Source organism: Tinamus guttatus, unplaced genomic scaffold (genome assembly GCF_059628265.1).
Source record: "Tinamus guttatus ecotype Peru unplaced genomic scaffold, ASM5962826v1 Tinamus_guttatus_pri_ptg000038l, whole genome shotgun sequence".
Classification (NCBI taxonomy): domain Eukaryota; kingdom Metazoa; phylum Chordata; class Aves; order Tinamiformes; family Tinamidae; genus Tinamus; species Tinamus guttatus.
Window position 1 is genome coordinate 4,065,195 of NW_028288572.1, and position 16,723 is coordinate 4,081,917.

At 42.9% G+C, this 16,723-nt stretch overlaps 1 protein-coding gene across 1 annotated transcript in view; it reads left to right on the forward strand.

The window, feature by feature from the left end:
* Positions 1–555: 555 nt before the first annotated feature.
* NDRG1 (N-myc downstream regulated 1) overlaps positions 556–16,723 on the forward strand; it is a 37,268-nt gene continuing 21,100 nt past the window's right edge. The window contains exons 1-3 of the mRNA XM_088535120.1: positions 556–593; positions 11,950–12,028; positions 14,655–14,690. Coding sequence (XP_088391246.1) covers positions 11,966–12,028; positions 14,655–14,690 — 99 coding nt within the window. The 5' untranslated portion in view covers positions 556–593; positions 11,950–11,965. The remainder of the gene's footprint in view (positions 594–11,949; positions 12,029–14,654; positions 14,691–16,723) is intronic.

A 16,723-nucleotide genomic window follows, 5' to 3' on the forward strand; every position in this document is an offset into this window, starting at 1 on the left:
GAAACTCACAGAGCAATTTGCGGCACCCGCTGAACTCTCTGAACTTCACTAGAAATTCACGAAGGCATGATTTTCCTTCCACTGAAACTGGAGTTTGTTTCTAGCAGTCACGTTCCCCAGTGAGTACAGGATATTGCAGTTCAGGATCTGGTAAACACAGCGTGACATAGCAGCACGCACATCCCCTCGGTTTTGACCACCAATTTCCCCATCATCGCTGCTCGCGGGGTCCTCTGGCCAGCCACTTGCCTACACTCGCCCTTTCTCGCCTAAGGGTGTGACGCCGCCCTCTTCCCGGGTTCTCGGCGGCTCCGGCACTCGGTGCTCCGCAGCCTGCTCAGGGGGCGATGCCGACGGGGCGGCCCGGGCGGCCGCGGCCATGTGCTCTGCTCCGACGCGGCGCGGCGGGGCAGCCGGAGCGCGGATCGGGTGGCGGCGCGGGCGCGGCGCCGCCGCGGGGCAGCGGGGCGGCGGCCGCGGCGGGCAGCGCCGCCCGGCGGGCGGGGCGCGGGCTATAAATGCGCTGCTCGGGGCAGGGCGGCTCCGGTAGGAGCGCGGTGGCAGCGACGCACGGAGAGCGGCTCCCGCGGCGGGTAAGGCAAAACCTATGCTGCGGGCTCCCTCCATGCCCCGAGTCTCGCTGCGCTTAGAGTGGGCAGGAAGAGGTCCCTGAGCATCCTTCTCTCTCCTCCCCTCCTTATTTTTTAAATTATACATATTTTAATGTATTTATTTTTCCCTTTTTCTCTGTCCGGGGAGGCGGCGGGAAAGGCAGGAGGTGGTGTTTGCTGGCGAGGTGGTGCCGCTTCCGTGCATCGGTCCCCCTCCTGTTGCACACGGCCGGGAGAAAATAAGCTCTAAAAGCAGTGCCGAGACTTTTACTGACGACACCGAGCTCCTGGCACTTGTGGTGTCCCGCTTTCGCAGCTCTGCTCGGGCTTTGCCGCTCGCGATGTGTCCGCTCCCCTTGGTGGGACCGTGGTGTCCGTGCGTGGCGAGACCCGCGGTTTCTCGGTAGGCAGCCCCGGGGCGGCTCGGATTCGGGTGTTTGCAGAGCGGTGCCATTCGCGGCCCGCAGCTGGTGACCTAACGTGTCACTTGACTTCTGCCACTGAGGATGTTTTGGTTAGCGTTTCCGTTGCATTACTGATTGCCTACGAAACACTTGAAAACTGCATTCTCCACTGTTTTGCCCACTGTTTTAGGTGGCCCATGTAGCCTGCTTTTGCACTTCTCCAGAAGAAGACTCCTCTATGGCTCCAGATAAATACTTACTATCTCTACTTACTATTACTATGCTATTCAATCTTTTTTTTTTCCTCCTGAGCTGTCTAATAGGAATTGTGTTTTGATATTTTGAACATAGAAAATGTAGTAATAGGAGCATGGGACAAGTTTGCTGGTAGTTGTTGCAGTGTTCGACCTCTTACGGATTTTGATCTGTGGTGTTTTTCTTTTTATTTTGGGGGGGGGAGGGTGGAGGTCGGCACAACTGTCAAAAAGCTGCAGAAAACCAACTATTCAGAGCAAACACGGGACATATTCTGTAAACAGGAGCTGTCAAATGCTTCAAATAAACATGGGAAAAGTCTGTGTTATTTATTTTAGTCCTGACAATTTGAGGCTTATCATGGGAATAACTTGCTGCAGAACTTCAGTGAGTGGCATTAAGTTGATGGCCTGTTGAACTTAGTGCTGGGAGTAGGTTTTTAAAAGTATTGTGCTCTTTTAACTTATCTGTAGTCTAACACAGTGAGAGCAACAGCTAGCATTTTGTGACTGCAGATGATAGGCAGAAACTGAGGAGCTGGTGCAGCAAAAACAGTACTTCTTAAAAGACTGCACAGTCCCTTGAGCAGTAATAAGTTCTCTGCCCTTGCAGAGGTGATTTATGTTCAGGAGAACATAACATTTGTGTTCTGACATGCAGAGATTTCTGGAAAATACTGATATAATGAAACCAGTTTTTAATGTTGTAATGAGACACTACGTAGGATGTGTATGGTTTGTGTACCTGGTGTTTTGTAGCACAAATGGAACAGATTGCATGGGATGAGGGTCTGGGGAGTTGGAGGCCACAACTTCTCAGTCAGTGTTCCTTGCAGTGCAGTACAACACATACCTGGACAGACTGGACTCTTGACAACTTTGAACCAAAATTTCTATAAGAAGCATGTGAGCCAGGAGATGAATTCATTCCCTTGAGCACACTACAAAGTGGTTGGCCTCAAACCAAACTGGTGGAGAAGCATCTGGAGGGTCCTGGTGAGTGAGGTTTTTCACCTCACCTTACTCAAAAAGTTTTATGCACTGATTGTCGTCTTTGTATTTGCTGGCCGCGTCACCCAAGGTGACCACAGGATAGAGATGTTAGAAGCGTCACGGTCCTGCGGGATTTGACTGTAGATGAAGTGCTGTGCGTGCTCCTGCTGAGAGAGCGCTGCTGCATGGGAGCTGGCACCAGCACCACCGACAAGCAGACTCCTCCAGCGCTGCTGTTTCTGGGTCGGACAATGGCTTTTTTGTTCTTGCCAAAAGCAAAAGGAATGCTAGAACCGTGACAGATCATTTGGGTAGATTAAATGGAAGCTCAGTAAGAACAGCAGGATTTCCCAATTTTCTTTATTCCAGTGGGCAGATATTGTGTTCTTTGAATATGCCTTATTGCATTATGACAGTTAAACGAGAAATCACAGTGCATCTTGGGAGACAGTATGGCATGGGAGCCTGGTCCCCAAAAGTAGTTATAAGGCAGTTGAATAACTCCTGTCTGTTCTGGCAATTCAGATAGAATAATGATGAGCGGATGTGATAAATTCTCAGTCTTGGATTCATAAACCTAAATGATTGGCTTGGTTTGATTAAGAGTAATTAAAATAGCTTCTGTTCACCAAATTAAAGGATTTCTTCAGACTTCCAGCTTTCCATAGAAAATACCGTTTTTACACTTAACCTTATTAAAAACCTGTGAACCTGTTGCACTAAGTGCTGAATGTGTAGGAAATCGGACACTACCTGATTTTATTGCCTAAATAGACAAAGCGAAAGAAAAGATACAGAACTGGTGGAAGTTTCTCAGAAATACGACCAGAAACTGAAATTCTCAAAAATAAGAATTCTAATTATGGTAGATCAACTATGTTTTCAGCATACATACAGCTGGAAGCTTGGAGTAGCACAAACCCTTTTACTAGCAGGGAGAGCACAACCTGGCAAACCAGCGGCCTGGATCAGTTCAGTCCTAGGACAGAGCTGTATGCTGCACCGCTGAGTCTCTCTGGTTGGTCAGGTTTAGCAACTTAAAAAAAAAAAAAAAAAAAAGCCTGCAGAAACCAGGAGACGCTCATTAATGCAGCCACTACTTGATCTTAATAATCATTACATGCTGATTCTTAGGAGCAGAGACTACTTTCTCACCAACAGCTTTTCTTCTTTCCATGTAACTTGCATATTGTGTACAGTACCTAAATATTTCAGAAAGGGTTGAGGTGCCTGCTTTCTTGACTGTAGCCTTGTTTCAACCAAGTAAGGAGATAGCCTATACAGACTGCACTTCACCTTCTAGGTATCCATTTTTAAGTGTACCTAGTACTCAAATGTCTCTTCAGCCTTCTTGCTGAAGAACTTCCTAGACTATCTCTAGCCTTTGGTAGATCAGGGAAATGGTATCTTTGGACTGTCTGTACAAATCTCAGCCTCATAAGTTACAAATAAATTACTTTTAAGCACTGGAAAGTCATGGGAAATACTCTGTAACTTCACTGGTGGCTTAAAAGAAGGCAACACCATTTTCAGATTTTGTATGTTGGTACAGTTGCCTAACATCTGGGTTAAGCCTCTTGGAAATCAATGGCCATGAGTATAATGGCTATTGAACCTGATATTTCTCTCAAATGGTGGAGTGTTTTTTTTATCTGTCGCTTCCAGCACTCTGGGTAACTTTGGCAGGGCCAGCCAGCAGGAGGTAATCCGACTGCTAATTCCTTTGGCTGCAGAGTTAGAGTAGCAGTAAGAAACCATTCAAAGCTGCTCCTGAATACAGCGATCGTGTATCACTAAAGCATGATGACGGTATAATTTATCTCAGTACTCAGAGCTGCTAAGAATCGGTGCCATTATTTGCCATTTAATGAGGAGCAGCAGGTGCTCAGAGGATTGAGATTGCCGTTGCCTGTGTTTCAAACTCAAGCGTGCCAGCTCCTATGTTAGGGAAAGGAGGAGATTGATTTAGTGCCAGCTAAGGGGCTGGTGCAGGATCAGGCCTGTTTAGTTCCATACTTGGCTCGAGCATGTTGTCCTTGCATGATGCTCAGTGGCATGGAGTCTAACGGGACAGTGTCCCCATAGAGGGGAGCACTGCACTGTCCCCACCAGCAGAGTTTTCCACAGCTACATCTGCTTGTGCAAGGGATGTATGCTGATTTTACTGCTCTTATTTTGTGTGGCTGATCAGGTTTCCTATGTTTCTTTTGGGGTTTGCGCTGCTTCCTTTCAGTTAATTGCCACAGTTTTTATGCAGCTCTTTCATCTATCAGTCAGTTTTGTTTCCTCTTTACAAGCTGGAATTTGGTTGATGCAGATCTTCCTTTTTGAGCCCTGTTTTAAAATTGGATATTTGCTGCTTTTCCAAGCCTTGGACGGTCTACTTCCTGTCTGAACTAAGTACAGCTTCAAAAGTATAGCTCTTTCAGCTGCTTTTCTACCACGGATGTGTATGGGCAGCCTGCTAGCACTGTATGGATGATACAAAGATTAGTAGAAAGAATCAGGCCATTAGTACACCATAAAAACCTACCTGACTTTCAGACAAATCTTTTCACCATTCTTATGGGGTCACCTTTTATACCTTTACAAAAATTCTGATTTTTAAGGAAGTAAAATATCGAGTGATAAGGATTTTAATCTATAATGCCTTGGAGGGAGATCCTGTGGGAGGAGGCGCTGGTGTTCAGTGCAGCAGAGCCACACTGTGCCTACACATATGAAGGTATTTAATGACAGGCAGAAGGTGTAATGGATAAGTTAAAAGACTGATAAAGAGGAATTTCTTTGCTTGGAGAGCATGCAGACATCCAGACAGGAAAGGCAGTAGTGGAGGAAGGAAGGATTGCTCTTGCTGCAGGTCACAAGTTTGCTTCCTTCAGGATGTTCCTGTGCATATTGTCAAGTGATGATGTCATTTTCCTGCTGTTACTGTTGCAGAGTGCTCTAAGCATTTTGTGCCTGGTAGGTCTTAGGATGTGTTTGCATCCTTGGGTAAAATCACAATGTGCTGGGTTGCATTCTTATAATGTGAAATGGAGGCAGTGCGGTTTTATAATGATGCTTTATACTCTGGCAAATTCAAAATACTTTCTTTTTTCTCCCATAGGTGATGTAATTTAACAGCATCTCATATTTCCTTAGGTAGTGCATACTGCATTTTATGAAATTGTGTAGAAAATCCCAATATTAAATAGCAAGCTAGGCATGGATAATTCTAAGCCCTTTTGTGTATGAAGTCTTGAAAGAGAACTTGAAACTTTTGAAGTATTCTACTTGATGTAATGTGCGCTGACCTGGAGTATGGGGGTTTTAGACTTTGAAAAGTCATCCAAGGCTGCCAACCTGCTTGTTGTCCATCCTGAAGGAATCTGAAAGCCTTATTTTGAGAAGCAAGGAATATTGTGGCCCTGGGTAGCCTTAACTTAGGCACTCATTCACCAGACCCTCCTTCTGTGCCAGAGTGCGCTCAGCACCTGCGAATATCATAACGTGCCTCAAGGTGCTAAGACTTGCAGGCAATAGAAGGCCATGACTAAATCTAGTCTTGAGTATTTCAGCTTGAGCAAATGTTTAAACTTGGCAGACTTTATAATGGGATTTTCTAAAGGAAAATGAAAGGTGTGACCTTGGCAATTTAGCCACTTGTGCCAAGTTTGGAGTCCTGATTAAAATCAAGAGTTTTAGAGCTCTTTGCAGAAGAGGGGACTGGGAGCTCACAGGAGCAAATTAGCATCAATAAATTTTATTTTCATTCTTGAAAACAGACAAACTTACACACTTGTCATGGAAAATGTCAGTCCAGACATGCTGACAAGGGTTTTTTAAAAGAGAACTTGTAGTAGCAATGAGCAAGAAATTTTAATAGGTGGTAGGACAAGTAATGTTTGAGCTCAGAAGCTATAATCTGTATAGTATGACCTAATAAACAAATATAAAGACACACCATCAGCCTTGGCTGTGATGCTTTGCAATTTGAGTACTTAACTTTGCAATATGCACATGAAAATGTAAAACACACGAAAAGAAACCACTATGTACTTACAGCCAAGTGACATTCTTCATTTCTGAGTGTACTACAAGCCTGTTCCTTCTGGAATAATCTCAGTATGCTTTTGCCTCCAACTTGCAGGAACCACCCACTTTTTGAAGTAGTTGCAGCTGGGCAGAAGCTATGAACTATTAAGCCATGGCAGATTGCAAATAGGAGGGGGTGGGAAGCATGGCCTGACACTGGTGAGCTGTAGGAACAATAGCTTGTTTCTAGTCTCTTTAGACTGCAATCTTTTGTGGCAAAAACATCTCTTCCATGTTATGAAATGCCTAGTGAGTTTTGGCAGTGTTCACTTCATTCTGCTCCCAGTGTTCTGCCTAACACCCAGAAGCAGAGGAGGTGTGAGTGTCCATAGCAAGGCATTGCCTTCAGTCTTTACTTAAGCAAAGACCTTTAGTTTTGCCTGACAATTCAGGAAAGAGTGAGACAGATGCAAATAACCTTAAGGAGGATGTTTGGGGAGGGAAAGGAGATGGTTTGGCTTGGTCATGCAAGAAAACAAAGCCTGGGAAGGCAACTGATGACTCTTGTTCTGTCTTTCCACCCTGCGGCACTGCCACCCACAGTGTGGAGTCCTTTACAGTTAAAGGACAATATTGGCACTGGAGCAAATGAGCACAAAGTGTTTCTAAATCAACTGAGGTTGCCAGTGAGATGTTGGCTTCTTCCCATGCAAGCGGTGGGTTCCCCTGGCCCATGTGCTGTGCCAGGCCATTGCCCTGAGCAAGAACTGCTCACAATCCTGTCAGCTGAAAACTGCTGCTTGGGGAAGCAGGTTGGGTTCATAGTTCTGTGGCCAGAAAGGACTGTGCAAGCCCTGTTTTTTAAGCTCCTTAAAGAAACTTCTGACCACTGGAAACTTCTGTTTCATGGAAGTGTGACTGGAAGTACTTTCAGATACCAGATGCTGAAGAAACATGAATTTCAGAACTTTGCCAGGGTTTGTCATCTCTTCCTCCAGGAGTTGTAACATGGCCCTCCTGGCAATATTGGCATCTGCTGAAGTAAAAAGCCCAGCTCAGACTGCTGCATGCTCCCCATTTCCCAGCAGATTAGGAACACACAGCAGCTCACACTGCTGCGGAGAGGGCAAGTGTGAGCCAGATTTCTACTGCTGTGAAGCAGGGGAGGAACCCAAACTTTCTAAGGCACATTCTTCAGCTCATCCCGCAGCGAAAGTATTGTGCAAACTGTGTTGCAACAGTCCCCTCAAGTGTTTCCGACCATCTGTGGAATAGATACAGGAGTTACTTCCAGTGCAGCTTGTTTTAAGGCTACTATGGATCTACAGCTGCCAGAAGATATCTACACATGAGGAGTAACTAGTCCCTGGTCTGACAGTTTGCTGGTTTAAAGGCTGTGTTTGACCCAAAGTTGTCTCCTTGTGACTTAATTTGGCTCTTTGGCACAGTGCTCAAGGTCAAAACATTTCAGCTTGCTTATCAGCTCACCTTGCAAAAGTCTAACCTTAGAAATGGGTAAAACTTTAAGTCCTTAGTTTCTGGCTTTGAAGCAGGCAGCAGCCAAAGCTCTTGTTTTTTGACTATGGCACTCACAAAAGCATGAGTGCTGGGGGGAGGAAAAGAGTTTGAAAGGGAATGAAAGCAAATTGGTGAGAAACAAAAGTTAAATGTAAAATGTAAAAGTTAAATGCCTGCATTCTGCTAGGCTATGTGGGCTGAGTGACATCTGTGGATGGGGATTTACTGTTACACTGAGGCTCACAGGATGCCAGCCCCAAATATTCAACATCAGCAGACACTGTAATAGTTTCAGTTTCCCCAGATCTTTTCCTTAGTTTAGAAATACACTGGTTCCTTATCCTTTTGGTCTGAAACTTGAGGCAATTTAAGGCTTGCTTATTCCAAGCTTCCTTGGTTTTAGGTTATTAACTTTTAATTGCAAATTGAGATTATGTGGAAGTCACCAGAGGCTAAGGGAAACAAGTCCCAAGTATTTTCAGCTCCTCTGGCTCCTGACACTTGCTTCTAAAACTGATCATTAAGTTAAGTATCAAGCTGATACTTAACTGAAAAGAGAGATTTTTGTTCCTTGAGGGAAGAACTGTGGAAAAATCATTCATATTAAAACTTCTTTTTGATTTATTTTATGGAACTATGTTGCAAAGAACCACTACACAAAGGAGCTCATGACTCCTAAAGACATTCCTAGATATGAATGTGTACAACAAAGCATAGTTTAACCAGGGAATGGAGTAGGCTGATACTTGTGCATGAACTGCAAAAGAAATAATTTTCCAATGAATCATAAATAAGAAGATTAAATTTGTGCTGTTTATTATGAACTATCTGAAATGTAAACTGCTCTTAATGGGAGTATGCCTAGTAGAGCATAGCTATGTCTTGGGATAACCACACCCATGTTTTTAATTGATCTCCACTCCTTTCTTTTTAGGTGAGATATGTTTTTTGAGGGGCATTGTTTTGCTTTGCTGGTGGAGGTCTGAGCTGTTGATTTGCTCTCCAGCGATGCACAGCTGGTTCAGACCTGTGACCTACGGCAATCACTACCAATCTATTTCAGCAAAGCTCTGGAGGCATTTTAGCTCCATTTCTCCTCGCCCAAATCTGCTTGTTTTGATAGTGCTTTGACCAGCTGCAGAATTATAAAACTGCAGAGCCCCACCCCTCCACCTGCTTATATTCCCACGGGGAATATCCTGGGATATAGTCTGAACTGCTAATAATCAGGGCCAGTGAAATGGTTCCTGGGCCTGTTTTAGGAAACTCATGGTTTGGGAGCAGTGGATTTGGGCTGGACTTGATTCCGAAAAGCCTTTTTCAATGACCTTAATGACCAGTGTTGCAGACACCTTCACCCTACCTGTGTGGCTCACAAATGAGCATAGGTTGGTGGGGTCTTGCTCAGAGGAGGCAGCTGGTCCTGGGAAGGAGAACTTGGGGTCTCTGAGCATGCTGTGTGGACAAAGTGAAATGGAGAAGGAAAAATACCCCCAAATTGTTTTTCTCAGTGTTGGCAACTTTGCATAAGTGCTTGCAAATACAAGTGAACTTTGAATTTTGAACAGTTTTGTGAGGCAAGGGATTTGAGATATGTATAAACTGGTGCTCGAACAGTTATCTATTTAGGACAGTCCTGCTTCAAGCTATGGTGCCACATAAAAGGGAAACACAAAAGCACCCATTTATATACTATAAAACTTATGCTGAGTATGGATGACACAAAACCGCTTCCCCAACAACTTCCAAAAATAGGATCTTTTCTTACAGCAGGGCCAGATGCCAGGGCTGCATTCGCCAGCTCTGGCAAACTAACAGCAGGTTGTCATGCCTGGTGAGCAGGGTTGCTTGTCGGTGGGAAAGTTTCAGGTGTTGCCAGCAGAGAAAAGGAAAACCCAAAACATGGAAATGCCTGACCTGAGAGCATAATGTGGTTTAAAGAGCCGTTTTGGCTCCAGAAGTGAGCCCTTGTTGCACGCTGAGCTTTTGTTCAGCAGGACTTTGTGGAAGTAGTGTGGTCTCTGTGTCAGCACTGTCTAGTGCTGGTGCTTTCGGAAATGTCGAGCAACAATCTTGAACTATTATGAAAATGGGGTGGGTGTTTGTTGTTGTTGTTGTTTTGTTTTTAGAGCCATAAAAGGTAGCAGTGCAGTTCTTTTAGGTGCCACTTTTTGCATCGTTTGTGGTCAAAGTTCTGGCTCCCTGCAAATCTGATGCTGTCCCACATCAACAACTTTTATTCCACAAACACAAGTGGTGGCATTGATCCCCCAGTTGCTTTTGCCTGGAAAACTGTGGGCAGTCCAGCTTCATCCTCTCCTCCTCTGTAGACAAAATATGCAAAAACCTTGTTTGCTTCTGGCCAACATTGTAAAATGCAGGAGGCATTAAGGTGCTTTTTCTGTCTTGGCAGAATCTGCTGCTGTACAAAAAGAACCTCTTGAGTTAGCGGCATCTGCATGGAAACATTCTCAAGCTTGAAATATTGCTGCAGCACTTGTTTGCCCCTTCTGCTGTATACAATAGCTCACTGTAGAATAGCGGATTAGAGATGGCTGTAATTCTAAGGGTATGTGAAACTATTCCTAAAATGCCACTGTCATCTTTGGCAAGCTTGACCAAAAGTCTTGAACAGGCTAAACTTTCTGGAAAACTTGAAGTAAAAGGGTGCATCAGAGTGACTGATGGGGAATTAACTGTCTTGACTTTTCTGGCTTTTTAAATAGTTCCGGTGCTCTGTAATAAATTTGGATTATAAATTACTTGGTTGGGGACAGTTTGTTACTATCACGCATCTCAAGTGGCAGGGTTAAATATTCATGAAACGTTTCACTAAGCTTAAAATTCCTAGTATAAATATTTGCCAGAAAAAAAAATCCATCTGGTTGCATAGCTCATAATAAACTTTCCGAAACAGCTTTCGCATGCGGCACCTCTGTAGAGGATGTTCAACGTTAGCTCTCTTCATCAGTGCCCACCACTTCATAGCTTCCTGCGGCATCCTGACGTCTTACAAACGTTCTCACTTGCATGACTTTGTCCAGCCAAAAATGCATCAAGTGAACCCGTAGGGCTGAGTCCAAATACCACGGCTGCCCCTGACTTGATCATGAGGTTATTGGTGGTAGGCTGGGAGTATTGATTTAAATCAGGAGGCAGGAAACTGTGGTTTAGAAACTGTGGTTTAAAAAATGATTTTTTTTTTCTTTTTTAAAAATATTGTTTCGTATTTTTATGCTTATTGTTTCCCCTGTTCAGAAAAACTGCCTATGATTAAAATGTTTCTTTGTGATTGTGCTTAGTAAGTGCTAAACGTTGCAGCCTTTTTGTTTTTCATTGTGAACATGCTGACATGCTTCAGTTGAGACAATTCTAAGATTTTTCCCAAGAAATAACTGAACTAATGCATTTTATCATGATGTAGTCAATGGAATTCCAGTTTTGCCCCAAATGCATGACAGTATGACACGGACTTCTCCAGCAGGTGTTTTCAACCTGCTTTGACTTTTCATGTTGCTCATCTTGCTGTTGGAATAGGCTCAGTAGCTGTTCTGCAGAACCTCTCAGGGAGCAGCCCTCTGCCTCATGCACCTTGTCCTCTGCTGTGAGAATGAAAACGTGCAGTTCTGCAACTCCCGATTTGGGGAGAATGGTTCACTGAGCTGCAAACTCCCACTGGACAGGCAGAAGGGTCCCACGGATCTGCAGGAGGGTCTGCTGCACCGTTTGTCTTGACAGAAAACTAGTGTTGGGGATGTAGGAAGTGTTTTGGCAGAAAAGTGCTGAAGTGCTTAAGTTAATGTCGGCCTTCATAAAGGTTGTTGTAACACCAGCTGAGTTTAAATAGTCAAATGTTAAGGACAAATAAGCATCGTCCCTCCAGACTGGAGGTGGAGGATAGAATGGGAGGTGTGTGCAGTTAACGTGGTGCAGCTGTGTTGGGATTTTGTGTGCTCAAGCCGAAAGTTTTTAATAGGCAAAATCAAGTCCATTTTGCATGCACATAAGTGAAGAGATTCCTCCAAGAGATTTATAACATTCATATAAAAATCTTCTAAATTATATTTCGAGACAGTGGGTCATTGGGGGGAGCTTTATTTCTTCCCATTTTTGACACAAGTTGAGAATAAATGCTTTTTTCCATCTTTGCAGATACCAGCTACTGACCATGTCAGCAGAGTACCAGGATGCTCACCTTGCAGAGGTGAAACCTCTTGTGGAAAAGGAGGAGGTGAGTTTTTAAAGCTTTTTATTTCCAGGTTATTGTTGGAACTGCACTTATATGTAGATTAACTCTAGCAAAACATGTGTGAGAAAATGGAGACAGCAGAAGGGCAACTTCCTTTTTTGAAAGTAAGGCAAAATTGAGCCTTATTAATTCTCTGTTCTGCCTCAGTCTTTGATTTTGTTCTTTGAATATTCATTTAGTGGTGACAATTTTTAGATTTTTTTTCCTTTTTTCATTTTTTTGAATAATGGCAGTTCTAGCTATTTTGGATGGTTCCAATTAGACACTCCATGTAGATCTTCTATATCTGTAAACTAACTAATGTAGGGTTACAAACTTTGCTTTACAGGAACCTGTAATGGAGGCACAACTATGCAGAGAGCCTTCATGCCTCTGTGCTGAGGTCTGAGCGTGACCATCCCATCTCCTTAGCTGCCCTGAGCTCTGCCTTACCATGGCAAAACTGTTCTCAGGACTGCAGCCAGCTGTGTGTACACAAGCTGTAGGCATGCCTCGTAGGCTGCAGCATATCTTACGCCTTTTTACTTAAATGTGCTGTGTTTCTTTTTCTTTTTCTCATTTTCTTTCTTTCATCCGCAATTTTCAGCAATTCTCTGCCCACAGTGTCTGAGTTCAGTGCCTGTCTGACCTTGCTCCATGATAATAGTGCTCTGTGCTTCAGTGTGTTCTTGGCAAATACTTAACTGCAGTACATGAATGGACCCATCGGCTTTTCCCTTGAATCAAAAATTAGATTTTTCTTCACAGTGTTTGTAACTCTTGACAATAATGAATCTACTTTTTTTTTCCTTCATACTAGAACTATTCATTGCTCTATCTGCTCCTTTCTCTTTTATCCCCTACCTCTGTTGCATAAACACTTCAGAAAATCATTTCCACTTAAGACTGCAGTGAAATGGCTGGACAAACTTTAAACACAGTTCCTTTGCCAAGGACATTGCATAAAAGCAGAGCTTGTTTGGATAGCAGTAAAAGCAGCACTCAAACTAAGATCCCCTTTTTAATGCCAATATTGTTTAGTAGTTGCAAAGTGAAGCAGGTATTAAGCAGAAGTGCCATAGTTACTGAAATGTCTTTGCTTCAAAGTTCTTCAAAGAAATATCTTAACATTGAAGAACTTTCGGGGTTTCTACAGCATGTAGATGAGAAGCTGCATCTTCACAACAAACTCTGTATGCTTTTATTTAATGATGCTACCTTAAGATTTGTTTATACATAGAAATTGGCACACAGTCACTCCGCGTGATCATTCTTACCATGGAGTAAATGAGTTTTATGTATTTTGAGAAAATGAAAAAACGATTACCCTGAAAGATACTCAGCACATACTAAAATTAGGAGAAGCTGGTGTTGAGTGGGTGACACAACCTGAAATCACATCTTGGCCTATTGTACATAAGTTTTTTGTGTATAGGTGGGTCTTTTTTACTGAACAGTGGTGCAAATTTAGTCATAGGATATCTACATGGATGTCTAGTAGCTGTCACATCCACTTATATTATGTTCAACTTTAGACCGCACTAGAACAGACCACATCTTTTTTTAAGAAAAGTACAACTAGAGATCAACAGTGCGGTAAGATTAAAATCCAGCAAGTTGCTCAAGGTTAAAAATGTAGCTTGTACAGAGTGAACTCTCATCTTGTGCCAAGACTTTGCAAACTGACTTCCACAAAGCTGAGTCAGCTCTTTAAATGTACAAGCCATTGCCTACTTACATGAAGATCGCTGCTCGTAACTGCAAGTTGTACTCCAGTGCTGTAAGTTCATCATCTAAGACAGCAGTTGTGCTTTGGGTGTCTTCTGTCCTTAATTTACGTGGGCTTTTTGCACTGCATAACTTCCTCAACAGGTTGCTAGCCTTTTTTAGGTCTGTATTTCTTTTCCAGGTTTTGGCTTCACAGCAAGTGTAGGCTTGGCCAAATTGCTCTTCTCTTCATATTTAACCACTCTAATGGAAAGACAGTTCACATGCTTTGTGTCTCTTACTAGTTGGAGGTGGTTTTAAGGTGTTTCTCCTGTTGAAGTTGTGAAGTATTTTACACTATCAGAAATGGGGAGGATGACGGCAGAGATACTGGATAGTGGTGGGAGGCTGTCAGTAATGCTGATGGCCAGTCACAGGTTGGAATGGACCTCTCTATATTTGGCCAGCTTCCCAAACGTAACAAAGCCTGTTTTTGCCCAGGATAAAATCTTTCCCACCTTCCACATTGTATAACCAAATTCCAGTAATGGCTGTGTAAGTGAGTTTCAAGTGCCCTTTGCATGCCCTAACAAAGAGACCTTCCATCCTAGGGAGGATTGAAGTGGGCTGTTAGCTGTCTCGTGGCTGGAATAAGCAATGGAAAAAAGTTCAGTGTTTACTGTGCTGACTTGTCCAATAACTTTAGCGATAACTTAAGGTGTACTAGGTTTTGTGCTTTATTTTGCTGGTCTATAAGCCAGTATTTTCCTGCTTTGACATCTGCTGTGAAGATAAGTGGGTAAAAGCTCTAAGGTGAATTTTTGTATTTGTGGCTTAGAGCACACAAGCCTGAATGCTTATGTAAAAGCAGATTTCTGTAGCTTCAAAAGTTACTTACATTAATGTCTTGATCTATTCACAGGCTATCACTCGCCTTCTTCCAGACTTTGATGTTCAGGCAAGTAAAGCTCTTCTTTTTCAATTTGGGTAAAAGAGAAACTGAATTGATATTAAAAAAATCAAAAAAAGAAGTGATCAGAAATGACTGACTGCTCATGAAAAATACTGTGGGACAGGGCTCAATGGATTTTTACATAATGATGTGAAGGGGATTGCAGGAGGCCTTTTCAAACTGACGCTGAGAAAGTTTCATCGAAAAGAGGTGAATAGATGCAGGCAGCTCTATTCTTGCTGCATGAGATTTTTGTGTAGCATTAGTAAAAGCAAAATATCCCTCCCTGTGCACATGCATGCACTTTCCCCAATTAATTTTCTTTCATTAGCAGTGGGCATGCCTTTCTTTTAAGGGTACGTCCCTCTTAATGTATCCTACTAAAGTTTCTCAAGAGATGCTGAAGGCTGTGGAGTGGTAACGATGCTAAGCAATCACTTTTATCCAGGACAGTAACTTCCATATGTTTATCCTCAGATGGAATATTCATAAAATATACAGTTGGGTAAAATGGTGGTATCCTACCTTCCTCATTTGTTATGCTTTGAAGAGTTGGCTTTGTGAGTCTTTTAGCCCCCCATCTACATTATCTTCTTGATGTTGGTTTCTTGGTTGGGAAGTTAAGATGCAACTCAGGCAATGCACTGTGCTCTGAGTCGAGGTGAACTGAATTAGGAGAGAGCAATGAACTCTCACTTGCCTTGAAAAAAAATAGATGATGAAATCCCCTCTCTGAGGTTAGAATGTGCATGCTGGGGAAAGAGATGCTTACCGGATAACTTTATTTTATTGAGGGAGTGTAAAGAGGGAGGTATAGTTTGCAGGAATAAGGCAAGCTATTGCATTTTTATTTAGTTCTTGTACCTGCAGATGGTTGTACGTGGGATAAAGTACATCTTATCTTTTTTTTATTATTTGAACATTTATGTATCTTTGATTTGGTACTGTGCAAGTAGGTAATAAAATAGAGCACAAACTAAGCATTTTTTTTCTGTTGGAAAACAGGGGAGATGGTGGTTTCACTTATTTTCACTGGGAATCTTTCAGTGGCTTTTTTATAGCAAAATTTTAGCTTTTATTAATACTACAGCTTCACCCTTGTCTTTCTAATGATCCACTCTCTGAAATCTTGATATAAGTTACTCATCTCTGTGTGGCTTCCTGCAAGACTCTGCACAACATGTGAGATTATTTCTGTCAGGGTCCAGACTGATCACTTTTTCTAAATTAATCTGAATCCCAGATTAAGTTTTCGATAGGGAATACAGCAATATTTTGATTAAATATGATTAGAGGTGACCTGTATTTCATTACTATTCTTGGAGTGAATTTGCTTGGTTTCTGAACTCTGTCTATATAGAGATTTTTAACTTGTGAGATCAAATTGTGTAAACCTTTTTGTTTTGTTTAGTTTTTGTTTTGTTTTGGATTAACTGTCGTTAATCCAGACCAATGATTCTTGTCATTTAGCCTTGCTGTGCCAGCTCTTTTTTTAAGTTATCTTCCTTTCTTAGAACTTAATCCTTAGCTGTTCTAGTTCAAGAAGGAAAAATGTGGAAAAACAGTCTCAGTCCATTATGTTAAGAACCAGCACTGGAAAGGATACAGGCTTATCTGTGCCGAAAGCTGCACATAACCTCCCTGTGCATCCTGAAGTTCTGTTTAAAGCTGTTATGAGAGCTTGGCTTGTGGAAGTGCAGGAGTCCTCATGTGGCTCAGGAGGTCCTTGTCAGTGAAGCTCCATGGGTGTGCTGAACAAGCACCCTGACCCACATGCTGCCTACTTAGGAGAGGGCGAATCTGGTCAGGAAAGTAAGTGTTCAGCATTTGAGAGTATGGAGCTGTTCTAGCACCTCTATGTGGACATGGACGTCCATCATATAGCTTGCAATTTGCTTGGCCCTTTTGGGGTCAGGTCAGGTTGAGTTAGCAACTTTGCCTATCACTGGCCACTGTTTCTGCCTTGCAGGACTGCCCCAGAGGTGTTCTGGCTCCAAGAAAGAACTTTGTGTGTATATTCAGATTTGGAAAGAAAGTCT